Source organism: Protomyctophum parallelum (genome assembly GCF_964188405.1).
Source record: "Protomyctophum parallelum genome assembly, chromosome: 2".
NCBI lineage: Eukaryota > Metazoa > Chordata > Actinopteri > Myctophiformes > Myctophidae > Protomyctophum > Protomyctophum parallelum.
Window position 1 is genome coordinate 21,581,804 of NC_139699.1, and position 17,817 is coordinate 21,599,620.

Here is a 17,817-nt window from a genome sequence, read left to right on the forward strand (position 1 = left end):
GTTGAACACAGGACACTGTGTTGTTGAACACAGGACACTGTGCTGTTGTTGAACACAGGACACTGTGTTGTTGAACACAGGACACTGTGCTGTTGAACACAGGACACTGTGTTGTTGAACACAGGACACTGTGCTGTTGTTGAACACAGGACACTGTGTTGTTGTTGAACACAGGACACTGTGCTGTTGTTGTTGAACACAGGACACTGTGCTGTTGTTGAACACAGGACACTGTGTTGTTGAACACAGGACACTGTGCTGTTGTTGAACACAGGACACTGTGCTGTTGTTGAACACAGGACACTGTGCTGTCGTTGAACACAGGACACTGTGCTGTTGTTGAACACAGGACACTGTGCTGTCGTTGAACACAGGACACTGTGCTGTTGTTGAACACAGGACACTGTGCTGTTGTTGAACACAGGACACTGTGCTGTTGTTGAACACAGGACACTGTGCTATTGTTGAACACATGACACTGTGCTGTTGTTGAACACAGGACACTGTGTTGTTGAACACAGGACACTGTGCTGTTGTTGAACACAGGACACTGTGCTGTCGTTGAACACAGGACACTGTGCTGTTGTTGAACACAGGACACTGTGCTGTCGTTGAACACAGGACACTGTGCTGTTGTTGAACACAGGACACTGTGCTGTTGAACACAGGCCACTGTGCTGTTGAACACAGGACACTGTGCTGTCGTTGAACACAGGACACTGTGCTGTTGTTGAACACAGGACACTGTGCTGTTGAACACAGGACACTGTGCTGTTGAACACAGGACACTGTGCTGTTGTTGAACACAGGACACTGTGCTGTTGTTGAACACAGGACACTGTGCTGTTGTTGAACACAGGACACTGTGCGTGCGTGCCCGGAGCTAATCTTGCAAACTGCTGGACCAATCAGTACCAGGGTTCTTGTGCACGCAGCCAGCCAGTAGGCTACTCCACACGTTTTCCCGCAATATGTTTTGTGTTTATGAAATATTTTACTTTAATTCGATTTTTTTTAAATCAATGGATCACTAATGCGTTCCAAAACATATTCTGTGTTTTCTCTCTCCCAGTCTCCTGACATGGCCGTCCAGACCAAAGCCTTGCAGGAGCAGAAAGCTGAGCTGGAGGAGACGGTCTCACAGATGAGGAAACAACTGGAGGAACACGCCACGGTAATAACAACCCCATGACCTCAAACCATATAGAGAGTGTTAGAGAGGTACGGGATGAAATCCCGTAAGAGGGCACTTTTGGACAAAAATTGCAACGCGTCGCACTGGATGGATTTCTAAACAAATTTGTTCAACACAATTCTGTGTTCTAGTTCAGGAGACATTGGGGGGGGGGGGGGGGGGGGGGGGGGATAAATTATCCTGAATGCTGCCTTCCGGCATGGCTTGGAAGGAAAGGAGTGGCATTTGCATTTCTTTCACCATGTAGTAAACAAACGCTGCATTCGTGGGTCTGGAGAGGGCAGTTGTTTTACAGACGAGTAAAAGGGCGGTGGCTGAAGCCCCCTTTGATGTCTGTGTGCACGTCCCTGATGCTGCACTTCACTGCACGGCCCCTCTGATACAGTACATGTGACACTGTCTAAAGCCTGATGTACTATACTTACAGTACGTTACGTGCTGCACGGCCCCTCTGATACAGTACATGTGACACTGTCTAAAGCCTGATGTACTATACTTACAGTACCTTATGTGCAATGTGTACTGCACCACAAATGTTTGATCTACAAGCTCATAACACATTACGCTGCAATGCGTTGTGAGCTTGTACATCAGCTTTTGTCAGTTGTGCGAGATCCGCCATGTGACCAATTATAAATCACCCTGTCTGATCTGGCATGATTTAGATTAGCACTTTTTTTTAAAGAAGAATATCCTTTGCTTCCATCCTTTTTCTAAGAGGAATGGAATCCATTGATGCTAATTGCTCAGTATGGAGGAACATACATGATTAACTCACAGGAATGCTGAGAGAAAGACTAATGCTGTATAAACTCGCCTACACTGCATGTATTTGCCCTGTGCAATCAAAGCCTAGTTAAAAGAAAATGTCATTTTTATTCATATTATATTCCAGTGTTCCATCAATGACAAAAGAAAACACCATTCAATCATTATAATCGCAATTGTTTTGTGTGACAATGAATCATCATGTTCAAATGTGTCTTTTTATTACAGAGACAGTCATGGCGGCAAGACTAACTTTTCAGGGGAGGAGAAAAACTGATTTTTTTGTATTTATTAAAAAAATGGGTTAATAGCACAGGCCTGTGAGATGATAAGATGATAATGTTAGAGACCACAGAAGTGAACCTTTCAAGCCTGTTTTCTCAACTCGCTATGTTCTGCAAGACATTATTCTATAAGCCATATCTCCAAAACTGGTGGGTCAAACTGAACAACCAATATTAGGGATGCACCGAAAGGGAAATTCTTGGCCGAAACCGAATACCGAATATAGGAAACAGTTGGCTGAAAACCGAATACCGAATAGCCGAATACATCTTTGTTGTAAAGCTACCCGATTATGGCAAAAGACATGATTATGGATTTTCATAATCGTCGGGATTCATCGGGCGATTATTTAAACGATTAATCGATTAATCGGATTATGGCACCTTTTTGCAATTACCTTTAAAAAAATGCTTCACGTCATTGTAGGCATGTTGTAACTACTGTAACAATAAAGACAATAAAAATTAATACTCCTTCAAAATTAATATTTTACCTCCTTTTTTATACAATTTGATTTCATTGCCATTCCTTGTACTTGATACAAGTACTTGATACTGTAATCTGTAATGTTGACCGTGTATAGCTGACTGTCTTTCTTTCCATTTCTATCTCTGGGACCCCAATTTATTTATATTTTTTATTTCTATTGTAAAATCAATGTAAATTTTGAGAGTCTATTTGGTTCCATTTTTGCACTCTGTTACAGACCCTTTATGGTCCACTTGGTTTACTTCCTAACTATCTATAATTTAGCTGGAACTCCCACTATGAGAACCACTGTCCTACACGGTCTGTGTGGGCACGCACACACACACACACACACACACACACACACACACGCACACGCACACGCACGCACACACACACACACACACACACACGCTAGCTGATATGGGAAAACGTTCTTATTTAGCAGCCATATTAGCATGTTCTCTAGGCTCTAGTATCACATATTGCCAAAGTTAAACAGCACTGAACAACTGATCATTGTTAAGCAAAACGTTCACGGACGTTCTGCTTCTGCTTTTGCCCTATGCCCACTTCAATGCGCTGCTGAGATTACACAGGTGGAACAACTTTGAGGAGCTAACGAGCAAGCTACATTGCTAGTGTTCGTCGATTAAAAACTGGTGGCTAAAAATGTGAAAAGGGTGCCATTTCTTCTTACGCCTTGGATGGCAATTGGATGATTTGAGGCATTTTGTTCAAAAAATGTGTTATGCAAAAGTCCACCTGTTGGTGGCGCTATAACAGGCCAATGTGAAAAGGGTGGGATATAATCCTCAGCCTAGTACTAGGAGTTCACGTAAATTCCACGCTGCGTTCATGATTTGTGACTTTTTGTTCAAAACGGGCCAATCCTGTAAACTTTGAAAGCCAATGTTAGCCAATTAGGATGGAATATGCAATATCGGACAGATCCGTCTTGAACACATGACTATAGAGATAATGTGTAACAATTTGCGGGATTTTTGGACAAAATCTGGAGGAGTAATATCAAATAATGTGTTTTTCAAAAGTCGGCCTCCTGGTGGCGCTACAACAGGCCGTTCGGGAAAATTTGGGGCAGAGGTTCATCGCTGGCATCGAGGGAGTGTGTGTGCAAAGTTTGGCATTGACTGGGTTAACAGTGCTGGAGATTAGCTGTTCACAGACGGACGGACGGACACACTCGCACACGGACGGCGTGCAAAACATACTCTCTTCCCATGCCTTCGGCCTGGTCGGAGACAAAAAAAACCAATGGCTTAGCCTCGGTCAGAAATGGTCACAAATGTTCACGATCTTGACCTTGGTTCACTGTGTATTCCAGAAGCAGAAGGGTCTCCGGGAGACCCAGGGGAAGATGACGACCGAGGTGAAGGACCTGGAGCAGCAGCTGAGGAGGAGTGAGGAGGACTGCTCTCGACTCAGGGACAAGCTGTCCAAAACAGAAGCTGAGCTGCAGACCACACTCGAAGAGTAAGTGAATGGAACCTACCTGCTCTCAACGATGGCTTAACTAAAGAGCAGTGATCTGTGTGTGTGTCTGTGTCTGTGAGCGTGTGAGCGTGCGGTAATCCCCCTGCTTTTGCTTTTATATCTCATTCTGAGGCTCAGTACTGTATCTGGAAAGTTGACTGTACAATTTCAAGAACATACTTTTAAGAACTATAGTTTTTTTGAGGGGCGCTATCAAAATCACCAACATTGCAGCTGTACGGAAAGTTTGAATTATCCTCTTTCAATCTGTGAAGTTTTTTATTTCCTAAAAATCCACCGTAGAGTCGACATGTTATGAGCTACTTCCTGACTGTCAATACATTCTGTGCAGGTAATTATTTTCTCCTAAGTGTCAGAGTTTGTACAACGGTGTATCTCACTGACTCAAGGCCAGGGCCACTGCACTCCCTGTGGTGGGGCGAGCGAACAGTTCTCGAGTTACGTGGATTACAGACGTACGTAAAGAGGCGTGGTGCATTTTTTTATTAGATTTACTTTATGCAGCTTAGTTTTTAACACAGTTCATATTTGTTTTTAACTTCTTAACTCTTGAGACTGTAGCTGCTTTGTTGGGTTTTTTTTAGCGCACATGCCTTTGACAGTCAAGTTGAACCTTGAACTTTGAACCTTGAAGGACAATATCAGTTACCAGAAGCATGTGTTATCAATGAGTCTAATGTGGCGTGTCTGCTCAAATGAATATCAAATATCTAAATATTGAATCATGCAACTTAGCTGCTTTAGCAGACAGTTTGAGGGTCCAACGGAGTTAAGAGGTTTTGTCTGAAGTACTACTTACTACTTTTCAACCAAACACAGACGTAAAAGGTGTTTTACTAACACTTATTAATGCACTAAGTGCTATTATTTATGCAAAAGAAAATGTAAAACCTCATAAAAGGAGGTGGTTTCCTCCCGACAGCAACGATAGACTTTGTTGACCAGGGGATCCCCCAGAGGTCCATGCCCCCCCCCCCCCCCCCCCTACACAATTTTTATTTAATTATTGCAGAAAATAGACAAATCTAGTCAGCCTATTTTCGCTCAAAGGTGGCTTATTTTAGCAGAGAATGCCATGTAGTCTACTTGCCAGCCCATAGAGCCCCATTGTGAACCCGGACATGTTGAGAACACCAAGGTTTTATGTTAGGAATGTTGAGTATGGGTCCCCAGCATGTATAGAAACTGCCGGATGCTAACTTGCATATGTTGAGCAATTTTCACAATTGCCATAATATGTGACCATACCATAAAAAACATATAGGCCTATATGGCAAAATCATCATTCTTTAAGTAGCATGTGACGTGTCAAACTATGGGGTTTTCATGATGCTGAATTCCAGGCATTAGTTTTGCACACAAAAGACTCCTTGGGCTAAAAACGTCCATAGCCAGGCCCACAGCCCAAATGTGCTGACCTCATCACATTTGTGATGACGGATATAATGATTTTAGCCCAACGAATGTTTTTTAGTGCAAAACTAATGCTTGGAATGTATTCAGAATTATGAAAACCCCCTAGTTTATCACGTCACATGCTACTAACAGATTTTATTTCTTTTTGCCTTATACAGGTTTTTATTGGTTTGGTCACATATTTTGCCAATTATTAAAATTGCTTAACATAATCATTCGCTGCTGTCGGGAGGAAACCTCATCACTCCATTTTTTGGAGTCTGTGTGTTGTTTCGAAAATATTGAACCAATGGAAAGTAGTAAAAAGTGGACAAAACCTCTTAACTCCATTGGACCCTCAAACTGTCTGCTAAAGCAACTAACTCCACCACCTCTCTCCCTCTCATGGAAGTAATTGACAATATATAAAGTCACAACACCAACTTTGATGAGGCAGTATTGCTTTGTTTTTAAAACATAAGGTTTTCTTTATTTCCTGAAAAATGTATATTTTTCATTTCCTGAAAAATGAACATTTTGGAGTTATGAGGTTTCCTCCCGACAGCAGAGATATGCAAGTTAGCATCCGGCAGTTTCTACAAGCTGGGGACCCATACTCAACATTTATAACATCAGTTTCTACAAGCTGGGGACCCATACTCAACATTTATAACATCAGTTTCTACAAGCTGGGGACCCATACTCAACATTTATAACATCAGTTTCTACAAGCTGGGGACCCATACTCAACATTTATAACATCAGTTTCTACAAGCTGGGGACCCATACTCAACATTTATAACATCAGTTTCTACAAGCTGGGGACCCATACTCAACATTTATAACATCAGTTTCTACAAGCTGGGGACCCATACTCAACATTTATAACATCAGTTTCTACAAGCTGGGGACCCATACTCAACATTTATAACATCAGTTTCTACAAGCTGGGGACCCATACTCAACATTTCTAACATCAGTTTCTACAAGCTGGGGACCCATACTCAACATTTATAACATCAGTTTCTACATGATGGGGACCCATACTCAACATTTATAACATCAGTTTCTACAAGCTGGGGACCCATACTCAACATTTATAACATCAGTTTCTACAAGCTGGGGACCCATACTCAACATTTATAACATCAGTTTCTACAAGCTGGGGACCCATACTCAACATTTATAACATCAGTTTCTACAAGCTGGGGACCCATACTCAACATTTATAACATCAGTTTCTACAAGCTGGGGACCCATACTCAACATTTATAACATCAGTTTCTACAAGCTGGGGACCCATACTCAACATTTATAACATCAGTTTCTACAAGCTGGGGACCCATACTCAACATTTATAACATCAGTTTCTACAAGCTGGGGACCCATACTCAACATTTATAACATCAGTTTCTACAAGCTGGGGACCCATACTCAACATTTATAACATCAGTTTCTACAAGCTGGGGACCCATACTCAACATTTCTAACATCAGTTTCTACAAGCTGGGGACCCATACTCAACATTTATAACATCAGTTTCTACATGATGGGGACCCATACTCAACATTTATAACATCAGTTTCTACAAGCTGGGGACCCATACTCAACATTTATAACATCAGTTTCTACAAGCTGGGGACCCATACTCAACATTTATAACATCAGTTTCTACAAGCTGGGGACCCATACTCAACATTTATAACATCAGTTTCTACAAGCTGGGGACCCATACTCAACATTTCTATTCTAACATCAGATTATACATGCTGGGGACCCATACTCAACATTTATAACATCAGTTTCTACATGATGGGGACCCATACTCAACATTTATAACATCAGTTTCTACATGCTGGGACCCATACTCAACATTTCTAACATCAGATTCTACATGCTGGGGACCCATACTCAACATTTATAACATCAGTTTATACATGCTGGGGACCCATACTCAACATTTCTAACATCAGTTTCTACATGCTGGGGACCCATACTCAACATTTATAACATCAGTTTCTACATGATGGGGACCCATACTCAACATTTATAACATCAGTTTCTACATGCTGGGGACCCATACTCAACATTTCTAATATAAAACCTTGGTGTACTCAACATGCCTGTGGGTTCACATTCTGGCTCTCCTCTGTGTTTCCTCTCCTGTCCTGCTTTCCTGTCTGGCGGGTTCACAGTCCGGTGACGTTGTTGTTGGTGGCGTCCAGGAAGTTTGTCTTCCTAAGATGACATGTCAGATACTGGTTTGTGAGCATTTCAAACCAGTGTTGATTTTGTCGACTAAAACTAAGACGAAAAATGTTCGTTGACTTCCTTTTTTCGCTTCTTTCGACTTAAAACTAGACTTTTTTTAATTGATGTTTTCATTGGTTCCTTCTTTTATCCAAGGTCGAAGCTTTCTTTCTTTTTTTTTACATCTTATGCACGTGTAAGTGCACATACGACTACAATTACTTTGTTCTGATTCCTCAGACATTGTAATATAGCAATTATAGTAACTATAGCAAAGATTTCAACAACACCAGGGAGAATAGCTGGGCCCAATGTGTTCAATTGTAACTGTATATACAGTATACACCCAGTAATATAGTAGATTCTGCCCATTCTGGGCGGGAACCCCTTTTGGTGTTTTAAAGCATTATGTTATAATTTAGCTATTGATCTACAAGCTCATAGCGTGGCACCACAAAATGTTGCAAATCTTTGGTGGGGGGGAGTCCCGGAACAACATATGGTGGTCGGTGGCCAATTACATATTCTTTTGGGGGTCCTTGACATGAAAATGTTTGAGAACAACTGACATAGAAAAGGTTTTTCAGAAAACTGTCATGATTTAGAAGGCATTTTGTAGAATTAGCCTCAGGTCTAAATGGGTTAACCTTATCTGGATCCATCTAGTTTCAACCTTAGGTTCATACGAAGCAGTGATTATGATCTATACTGCCAATGTTTTTGCAATAATTCATATAAGTCATATCATGAGAACGTGCTATTGTAGGGGTCCACCCAGCCAAAACAACTCACCCAAATTAACTTCCACCATATGGAACGTCTTAAAAGAACTTTGAGTGGCAATAATTATTAAGCAAATAATATATCATGGATGGCCTCGTCCTCCAAACGCAAACATTGCTTCGCTTGGAAAGGAAAGCTTACTTAGGTACGTCATTGTGACCTTGAATACTTTATCTGGAGTTAGCCGGTGTGAAGGTTGTTGTAGTCAGATGGTATGAGGAGGCGTTTCTCAAGTGCTACTTCAATGCCAGTGAAGCTTTTTTGCTCGTTGCCTGTCCGTTTTTAGACATTAGTTTAGTTTAGCCTTGTTAATCGTTTTAAATGTAGCTGTCAACCAAAGTAAATAAATAAAGGTTATCATAAAAGGGAGTGTGATTGTGTGTGATTATCTGGTTGCCTCGCAACATCAATAGAAAAAAGGAGCTGCTTTGTAGACTGCAGGCAAAAATAAAAGACAGCCTACGTTTTGTGTCATGCAAAATCGAATGCGTCCTACAGTTCCACAATGTATTCATTTAGCAGACGCTCTCATTCATTTAGCAGACACTCTCATCCGGCGACAGAGTGTGAAATAAGGGTAAAGCATGACTCTGGTCAACAAAACGACAGTGTAAATAGTCCCGTAAGTAGAGTGCAAAGAGAACAATGTAGTGCTTCAAAGAAACTAGATTAGCGGGTAAACAGCATTCTGTCTGGTACTAAAGGACGTTCAGTCTCCACTCTCCAGTGGAGACTGACATCTGTGGTCCATGCAGTGGATAATAATCCCCTCTCCGTGCTGTGGTCAGGAGACAGTGTGCCTGGTCAGTGCCTGGCAGGTTTTCATTGGTTGGTTGTATTGGCCTGATGTCCAGAGAATCCAATTCAAAGGAGCTATATATATTGGCATGAGAAAAGATAGGTTTTACATTGCCAGAGCAAGCGTTAAAGATGGAGTGCCGTGATTTTTGCACTTTTTCTGTTTTGCATGTGTTTATGTGTTAACATTACTCTAATAGAACCCAATAGAATTGGTCTGACAAAGCACAGGTGTGTGTGGGAGGGGTGCGTGTGCTCACATGAACCCTTGTTCGCATGTTGTTGTTGTTGGTTTTTTTACTGTGTAATTAATGTTCTTGTACTGTGTAATGACCAGGCTTGGATTTCTTTTTGATGATATAGATTAGACCTGAGAAGCAGATTCTACAAATGTCTTCTACTACATGACAGTTTTCAGAAAAACCTTATGTTTCTATGTCAGTGGTGCTCAAAATTTTTCATGTCAAGGACCCCCAGAATTTTTTGTATTTGGTCACGGACCCCCCCATCTGAAAATATGTTGTTCCAGGCAGGGACCCCCCCCCCAGAAGCAAATATGTTAGTTAAAAACATTCGCTTTGGGGTCACGGTGGCACAGTCGGTAGTGCTGTCGCCTCACAGCTAGAAGGTCCTGGGTTCGATTCTGTGGGCACTGGGGGAGTGTTTCCTCCTCCGCGTCATCAGGGTGAGGTTGGCGAAAGGGCCCTTCTGTGTGGAATTTGCATGTTCTCCCCGTGTCCCCTAGGGTACGTACCCTCACAAAAAACATGCCGTAATCCTGGTCTCTAAACTACCTCCCCCTGGCTAGCCGGGGTGCCTGATGAAGGGAAAGGAACTGGTCGGAAAAACGACCGTGTTCCTTCCATGCGCTACGTCCGGCCGGGGAAACTCTCCCCTGTCAGGTGAAAAGAAGCAGCTTGGACTCCTCATGCATAGAAGGAAGCATGAGGTCAGTCCGCTGCCCCCCCACTGGCCCCAGGTTGGCAGAGGAAATGTAGCGCCCAGGATTACATTAGATAATTGACACTGGGTGAAAAAATGGGTTACAAAATTGTGGGATGAAACATTAAAAAAGAAAAAGAAAAAACATTAAAAAAATAAAATAAAAACGTTCGCTCTGAAAGAATATATATTCAAAGATTTGCGCCACATTTTCACGATTTTTCAAAAATGGCAGACCTACAAGCTCGTAGCGCGGCACTCCTACGAGCTTGTAGATCTGCTATTTTTCAACAGCTATATCATAATGCTTAAAACACCAAAAGGGGTTCCTGTGCTGAACGTTAATTTGAATGGTCCTCTTCTGGTCAGACTGAATGAAATGCATGCATTTCCATTGGGGGGAAATGTGGAATGTCTGATATATTTGATAATTTACACTTACATTTATTTAACTGGATGTTTGATAAATATTTAAAAAGAAATCCGGACGGAAATACCAGAGCAACAAAGCTCACAACGTGTCACAATGTGACGTGTTGTAGAGCATGTGTAGATCTGCTATTGTCACTATTTGTTGTACAATGACGTAGAACAAACACCCGCACACTGTCTTCAAATGCAGTGAAAAAAACGTTAATAGGGAAACAGCAACGTTTGGGCCCATGCGGCCTTCATCAGGCTATCTTTAGATAAATCTCCTAATAGACTCAACCAGTCAATCCAGTTCACTTTCCCTTGAAATTCAAACTCCATTTTCTGTGGAAGTTCTTGACATCCGACTTCCCAGTAACTGACAGCATTGACGTGTCATCACCAGTAGGGTTGTCTTGATCGGATCGGGTGATCGGAAATCGGCTCCGATCATATGATTTTCAAAAGATCGGAATCGGGGAGAAAAGATCTGATTTTTAATTGTCTAATGTAAATATCAAAGAAAGATGTATAAGCATCTAGTCGTGTTGTGTCGTGTTGCTCTTCTCTTCTCTTCTCCAGGCTCTTCCAGGTGGTTTCTGACAGAGTGTAGTGTTGTGTGCTCTTCTCTTCTCTTCTCCAGGCTCTTCCAGGTGGTTTCTGACACAGTGTAGTGTTGTGTTGCTCTTCTCTTCTCTTCTACAGGCTCTTCCAGGTGGTTTCTGACAGAGTGTTGTGTTGTGTGCTCTTCTCTTCTCCAGGCTCTTCCAGGTGGTTTCTGACACAGTGTTGTGTTGTGTGCTCTTCTCTTCTCTTCTCCAGGCTCTTCCAGGTGGTTTCTGACAGAGTGTTGTGTTGTGTGCTCTTCTCTTCTCTTCTCCAGGCTCTTCCAGGTGAAGATGGAGAGGGAACAGTACCAGACAGAGATCAGGGACCTGCAGGACCAGCTGTCGGAGATGCATGACGAGCTGGACGCGGCCAAGAAGTCAGCCGGTGACAGCGGCGAGAAAGAGGCCATCATGGAGGTAAAGAAGCTCCAAGCATTCTTATTTTTTTACACAGGTTTTTTATGAGGGTTCCTACCCTATAGGGGACATGGGGAGAACATGCAAACTCCTCACAGATTTTAAGATTTTGATACGTTTTTGAGGGGCGCTAGCCCCTCCTATATACAGTTTTTGCCCGCCCCACACACGTCTCATATTTGCCATTGACAATGAAAGGAGAAATTTGGTTAAATGTCCGCCAAATATGACGTACATTTGTGGCAACACAAACATTAAATGCCGTTGATAATGAAGGGAAGATTTACGTCATATGTAGACGAGCAAATCGGCGAACCGTGAATTCAGTTGTTCATGAGATGATGTATGATGATAAGAGCGCCCCTCACACTGGTGTGATTCTTTTTTTATTATTAATTTACAAGATATCGGCCAAAATGTCTTTAAACGGGGGTTTCTCCACTATCCGGATCAATCTGGGACCCCTATAGTCTCTCTCTCTCTCTCTCTGCTCGTAGGAGCTGGTGCAGATGTCTCTATAGTATTCAGTACTCTCCCCCCCCCCCCTCCATAGGAGCTGGTGCAGATGTCTCTATAGTATTCAGTACTCTCCCCCCCCCCCCTCCATAGGAGCTGGTGCAGATGTCTCTATAGTATTCAGTACTCTCCCCCCCCCCCCCCCTCCATAGGAGCTGGTGCAGATCTCTCTATAGTATTCAGTACTCTCCCCCCCCCCCCCCCCCCCCCTCCATAGGAGCTGGTGCAGATCTCTCTATAGTATTCAGTACTCTCCCCCCCCCCCCCCCCCCCTCCATAGGAGCTGGTCCAGATCTCTCTATAGTATTCAGTACTCTCTCCCCCCCCCCCCCCTCCATAGGAGCTGGTCCAGATCTCTCTATAGTATTCAGTACTCTCTCCCCCCCCCCCCCCCCCCCCCCATAGGAGCTGGTCCAGATGAAGGTAGACCTGCAGGAGGTGCTCATGGCCAAGGAGGACCAGGAGGAGGTGCTGAGGCGGCGCGAGAGGGAGCTGACGGCCCTGAAGGGGGCGCTGAAGGAGGAGGTGGCCACGCACGACCAGGAGGTGGACAAGCTGCGGGAGCAGTACGAGACGGAGACGGGCCGGCTGCACGCAGCTCTGGAGGAGGCCAAGCAGGTAACTGAAAACAAACCAACAAAGTGTGGGTCTTGACCCAAAGAATAAGGTTGCGAATACAAGCGGCCGAAATTAGTTTTTTTTTTTTTTTTAACCTACATTTTTATCCCAAGATTTTGTAACCCAGTTTTCTTTTCACCCAGTGCCAATTATCTAATGTAATCCTGGGCGCTACACTTCCTCTGCCAACCTGGGGGGGCAGCGGACTGACCTCATGCTTCCTTCTATGCATGAGGAGTCCAAGCTGCTTCTTTTCACCTGACAGAGGGGAATTTCCCCGGCTGGACTTATTCCGACCAGTTCCTTTCCCCTCCATCAGGCGCCCCGGCTGGCCAGGGGGAGGTAGTTTTAGAGACCAGGATTACTGCATGTTTTTGTGAGGGTATCTACCCTAGGGGACACGGGGAGAACATGCAAACTCCACACAGAAAGGCCCTTTCACCAACCCCCCGCCTCGGGTATGGGCACTGATGACACGGAGGACGGAACACGCCGCCAGTGCCCACAGCGTCCCCAGCGGGAATCGAACCCAGGACCTTCTAGCTGTGAGGCGACAGCACTACCAACTGTGCCACCGTGCCCCCCGAGTTTTCTTTGACGGGTGGCTGGCATCTCCCTTAGGGCTGATTCATACTCGGGTTCGGGGGGCCGGGTACCGTCCTAAAGTCGGCTCTTCGGTGCTACTGAAAATTTCTGACGAGCCAAAATCATTTCGGCACTACAGCGCCGAAACAGCAGTAAAATAGGAGTATGAATTGGCCCTTAGAGATAGGGTGAGAAGTTCAGTCACGCGAGAGAGACTCTGAGTAGAACCGCTGCTCCTTCGCCTGGAAAGGAGCCAGCTTAGGTGGTTCGGGCATCTGGTTAGGATGCCTCTCGGGCATCTCCCTAGGGAGGTCCTCGAGGCACGTCCCACTGGGAGGAGACCCCGGCGAAGACCAAGGCGCAGTTGGAGGAAACACATCGATTCACTTGCCTTGGAACGTCTCAGGATCCCCCAGGAGGAAGTCACTAATGTTGCTCTGGAGAGGGAAGTCTGGAGCACTCTGGTGGAGCTGTTGCCCCCGCGACCCGACTACGGATAAGCGGTTGAAGATAGATGGTTGGATGAAACAAAGACTCCTCTTTGTCACTTCTCTTCCCTTGTCCTTCCGCTGCCCGGCGGGTAATGGGTGTAACGCCGCCGGATCGCGAGTCGGCATCGTTTATGGTCGGAACTACGACAGTATCTGATCGTCTTCGAACCTCCAACTTTCGTTGCCAGGGCACCTCCAGAAGCAAAGAGTTCTAATGCTCTGATCTAAAATAGCTGATTTGTGCCACGCTATGAGCTCCCTTCTGAGCTTTATGGTTCCACTTTTGTACAATGGAGTAGGATATTCATTTGCGGGGGAAAAAGAGAAAAAGCTTACATTTGGAACTCCAAGGTTTCCACGCTATGTTCCCTCCACCAGCCTGTTCCAGTAACTTTCCCTGGAAGCAGAAGGCTGCAGCTGAGATAACGATAACAACAGCGTTCTGTCCATTCGCCACATGTTTGGCATGGGAGTTTAACGCCTTTGCTTTGAAGTGCAATTGTTTACGTCTGTGCCACATACTTGTCTTTGGGTGTAGGTATGTATGTACGCAAGATAAGCCAATGTATGCTGCCGTTCAAATGTTTGTCCTTGCTAAATGTAAATGTATATAGTGCCTTTATCCAAGCCGCTTTACATAGATTACATTACATTACATTCACCCATTCACACACACATTCACACACCTTTACATAGTTTGTGCATTACATTCACCCATTCACACACACATTCATACACCGATGGCGGAGGAAACCATGCAAGGCACCAACCAGCACATCAGGAGCAATTGGTTCAGTGTCTTGCTCAAGGACACTTCAACACTAACTCTGGGGAGCCCGGGTTCGAACTGGCAAGTGGCAACCTTGTGGTTACCATCCAGCCACTCTACCCCTGAGCCACCGCCGGCCCTTTGCTGATGACAATGAATGGAATGGGTTTAATGGGGCGGCGGTGGCTCAGGGGTAGAGTGCCTGGATGGTAACCATAAGGTTGCCAGTTCGAACCCGGCTCCCCCAGAGTTACTGTCGAAGTGTCCTTGAGCAAGACACTGAACCCCTAATTGCTCCCGATGTGCTAGTTGGTGCCTTGCATGGTTTCCGCTGCCATCGGTGTATGAATGTGTGTGTGAATGGGTGAATGTAATGCACAATCTCTGTAAAGCGCCTTGGATAAAGGCGCTATATAAATGCACCATTTACCATTTACCAATGGGGAGGAGCAAGGAGAAAATACCTTATTCCTGTAACTACTCAACTTTTTATATTGTTTTGCCGTACAAGCTCCCATCATTATTTCAAGCTCCTGTCAGTACTGTATGTGGATGAGTATCTTGGAATCTGACACCACTATGATGCCTAAGTTAGTCTTTTCTTTTTTTGGTGTCGTTAGCCAAAACTAAATGCTTGAACTGCAAATATTTAGCATTTAAGTGGCTTAATTCGTCAGAAACATTTTGTATGATGAGGCATGCATCATAAGTCTCAAATTGGGACCACATGTTGCCAAGATATATTGCTCAATCGTCCATCCAGCTAGATCATTGAATTTTGGTAGATCTACAAGACCACATGACACACCCTGTTCCACTTCTCAGCATCTGTCATTAGCCTATACACTATATGTATCTGTTTAATGTCTTAAAGGACGACATCACCCATTTTCTTTCCCATCTTCATATTATTATTATATATATATTTTCTACTCACTCTGTGTCTCAGAGGAGGGCTACTGTTTGGAAACTCCGACTACCAGTGACATTATCGTTAGGCAGATTTTATTTATTTAAAAATGAAATCTAAATGTTTCCCAGCCGGAAACTTTAGATTCCAAAAAAAAAAAAAAAACATCCATCTGTACCTTTGCTGGTATTGATATTATATGTTTTGTTTATCATCGTGCGCATAAATCTAACTAGAGTTCTGGACTGGAGCTGGAGCTGGGTTAAGTGTTTTTGACACATCTACTTAGGGCGGCTGTGGCTCAGGGACACTTTGACACATCTACTTAGGGCGGCTGTGGCTCAGGAGGTAGAGCAGGTAATCCAATGGTCCCTGGGTCGTCGGTTCGAATCCCGGCTCCTCCTGTCGAAGTGTCCTTGGGCAAGACACTGAACCCTACATTGCCTCCAATGAGTTAGTCGGTGTGAGCTCGCCACCATTGGTGTGTGAATGTGGGAAGTGAGGAAGCTGGCGTCGACTGTTCGCCGCTTCACCTCCCAATGTATGAATGAATGAACCATTGTAAAGCGCTTTGAGCACTTGGAAAAGCGCTATAAAAATGCAATTTATTATTATTATTACTGGGCAGAATGTCAGACGGCCTCCTCTGCAGAGGTGTATCTACAATAAGGCGAGGGCAGGCCTGTCCAAAATCCATTTTCTGCCTGTCCAAAATCCATACAATGAGAAAAAAGGGAGGACAAAAACAAGACCTGAGAGCTATTAGTGGACAGCTGATTGGCCATTGCGGTAGAGCGCGACCCTCAATCACCCATTGGAATGTAAATGCACGCCTTTCAGCCTTTGTATCCTACTCATCTGGCAGGTATATCTCTTTGAAAACCTTTAGTGCTACGATTGTGCACGGGGAGACGACAATTAACACATCTTGCCTGCCCAAAATCTTATTCCTGGAAACACCACTGCTCCTCTGCCCACTAAGCTACGGTGGCTGGCCACAAAAAAGGAATGCGTTGGGCGGGAATCGAACCCGGGGCCAACTACTTGGAAGGAAGCTATGCTCACCACTATACCACCAATGCCTTAGCACAGTCTCATATCTACAGTTTAAAATTCCATGCTTCAAATCAACAGATAATATGCACAGGCACACACTGTAGTAGACTGTATACCACCTGACGTTGACTTTCGGTATAATATGTGACCAAAGTTGACACATTTCTTTCTCCATGTCATGTGAAAGCAGGGAATCATAGCTTCAAATTGACATATTGGTTTTTCAGTTTGACCCACCAGTTGTGGAGATATGGCTTATAGAGTAATGTGACTGTCGTGTAGAGAATCAGCGAGTTGAGAAAACAGGCTTGAAAGGTTCACTTCTGTGGTCTCTAACATTACACCTAGCTACATGTTTAAGCATTTCTCTGCTCTCCTGAACTGTTAGTTGACTGGCTCTGTATCAAAAAGACTCTCTTATGTTCCACTTCCAATGTGTGCTACTATGTGTGTCAGCCAGGCACAATGAAGCCTTTTATTTTAAAACAGTTGAGCAGCCGGCCCAACCAGTGGACACGCATGCAAGAAAGGAAAACAGAAGACTCAGCTATGTGACAGTTTATCTATCTAGTCATCACTTTTCATCATGGGAACACAGCAGAGTATGTTTACCCAATGAAGTGTGCTAGTACTTATCTCTATGAGAGAGAGAGGGTAGTTATTCAGACTAACTGGAAGTAGGTGATTATAAAGTTGATAGCTGCAGCCCCAACATATCGTCTGTACCGGTATATGTTCAAAACTTTTCAGAATTTGACGAGCTCAAATCATGTCCCTTCTCACCGCATTTCTAGCTTGTAGATTTGATGCTTCCACGTGACGCTGCAGTATGATCAAGTATAGGGGCATTAATTTACGAAAGAAAAATCACAAAAAGTTAGAATACGGAGATGAGCGGGTTCTGACCGACAGAGATGATGTATAGCATCTAGTCTCTGTAGGGAACAGGACGACAGTTGCTGTGTGTTGTTGTGTGTTTTAGTAGATGTGTGACTCACGTCTTCCTGTTTTTCTCCCCGAGTGGAAGTTGTTCCTTG

At 44.0% G+C, this 17,817-nt stretch overlaps 1 protein-coding gene across 2 annotated transcripts in view; it reads left to right on the forward strand.

The window, feature by feature from the left end:
* cgnl1 (cingulin-like 1) overlaps positions 1–17,817 on the forward strand; it is an 83,140-nt gene that overhangs the window by 15,697 nt on the left and 49,626 nt on the right. For both annotated transcript variants that reach the window (XM_083759514.1, XM_083759515.1), the window contains exons 5-8: positions 1,073–1,174; positions 4,062–4,210; positions 11,694–11,835; positions 12,757–12,969. In XM_083759514.1, coding sequence (XP_083615640.1) covers positions 1,073–1,174; positions 4,062–4,210; positions 11,694–11,835; positions 12,757–12,969 — 606 coding nt within the window. The remainder of the gene's footprint in view (positions 1–1,072; positions 1,175–4,061; positions 4,211–11,693; positions 11,836–12,756; positions 12,970–17,817) is intronic.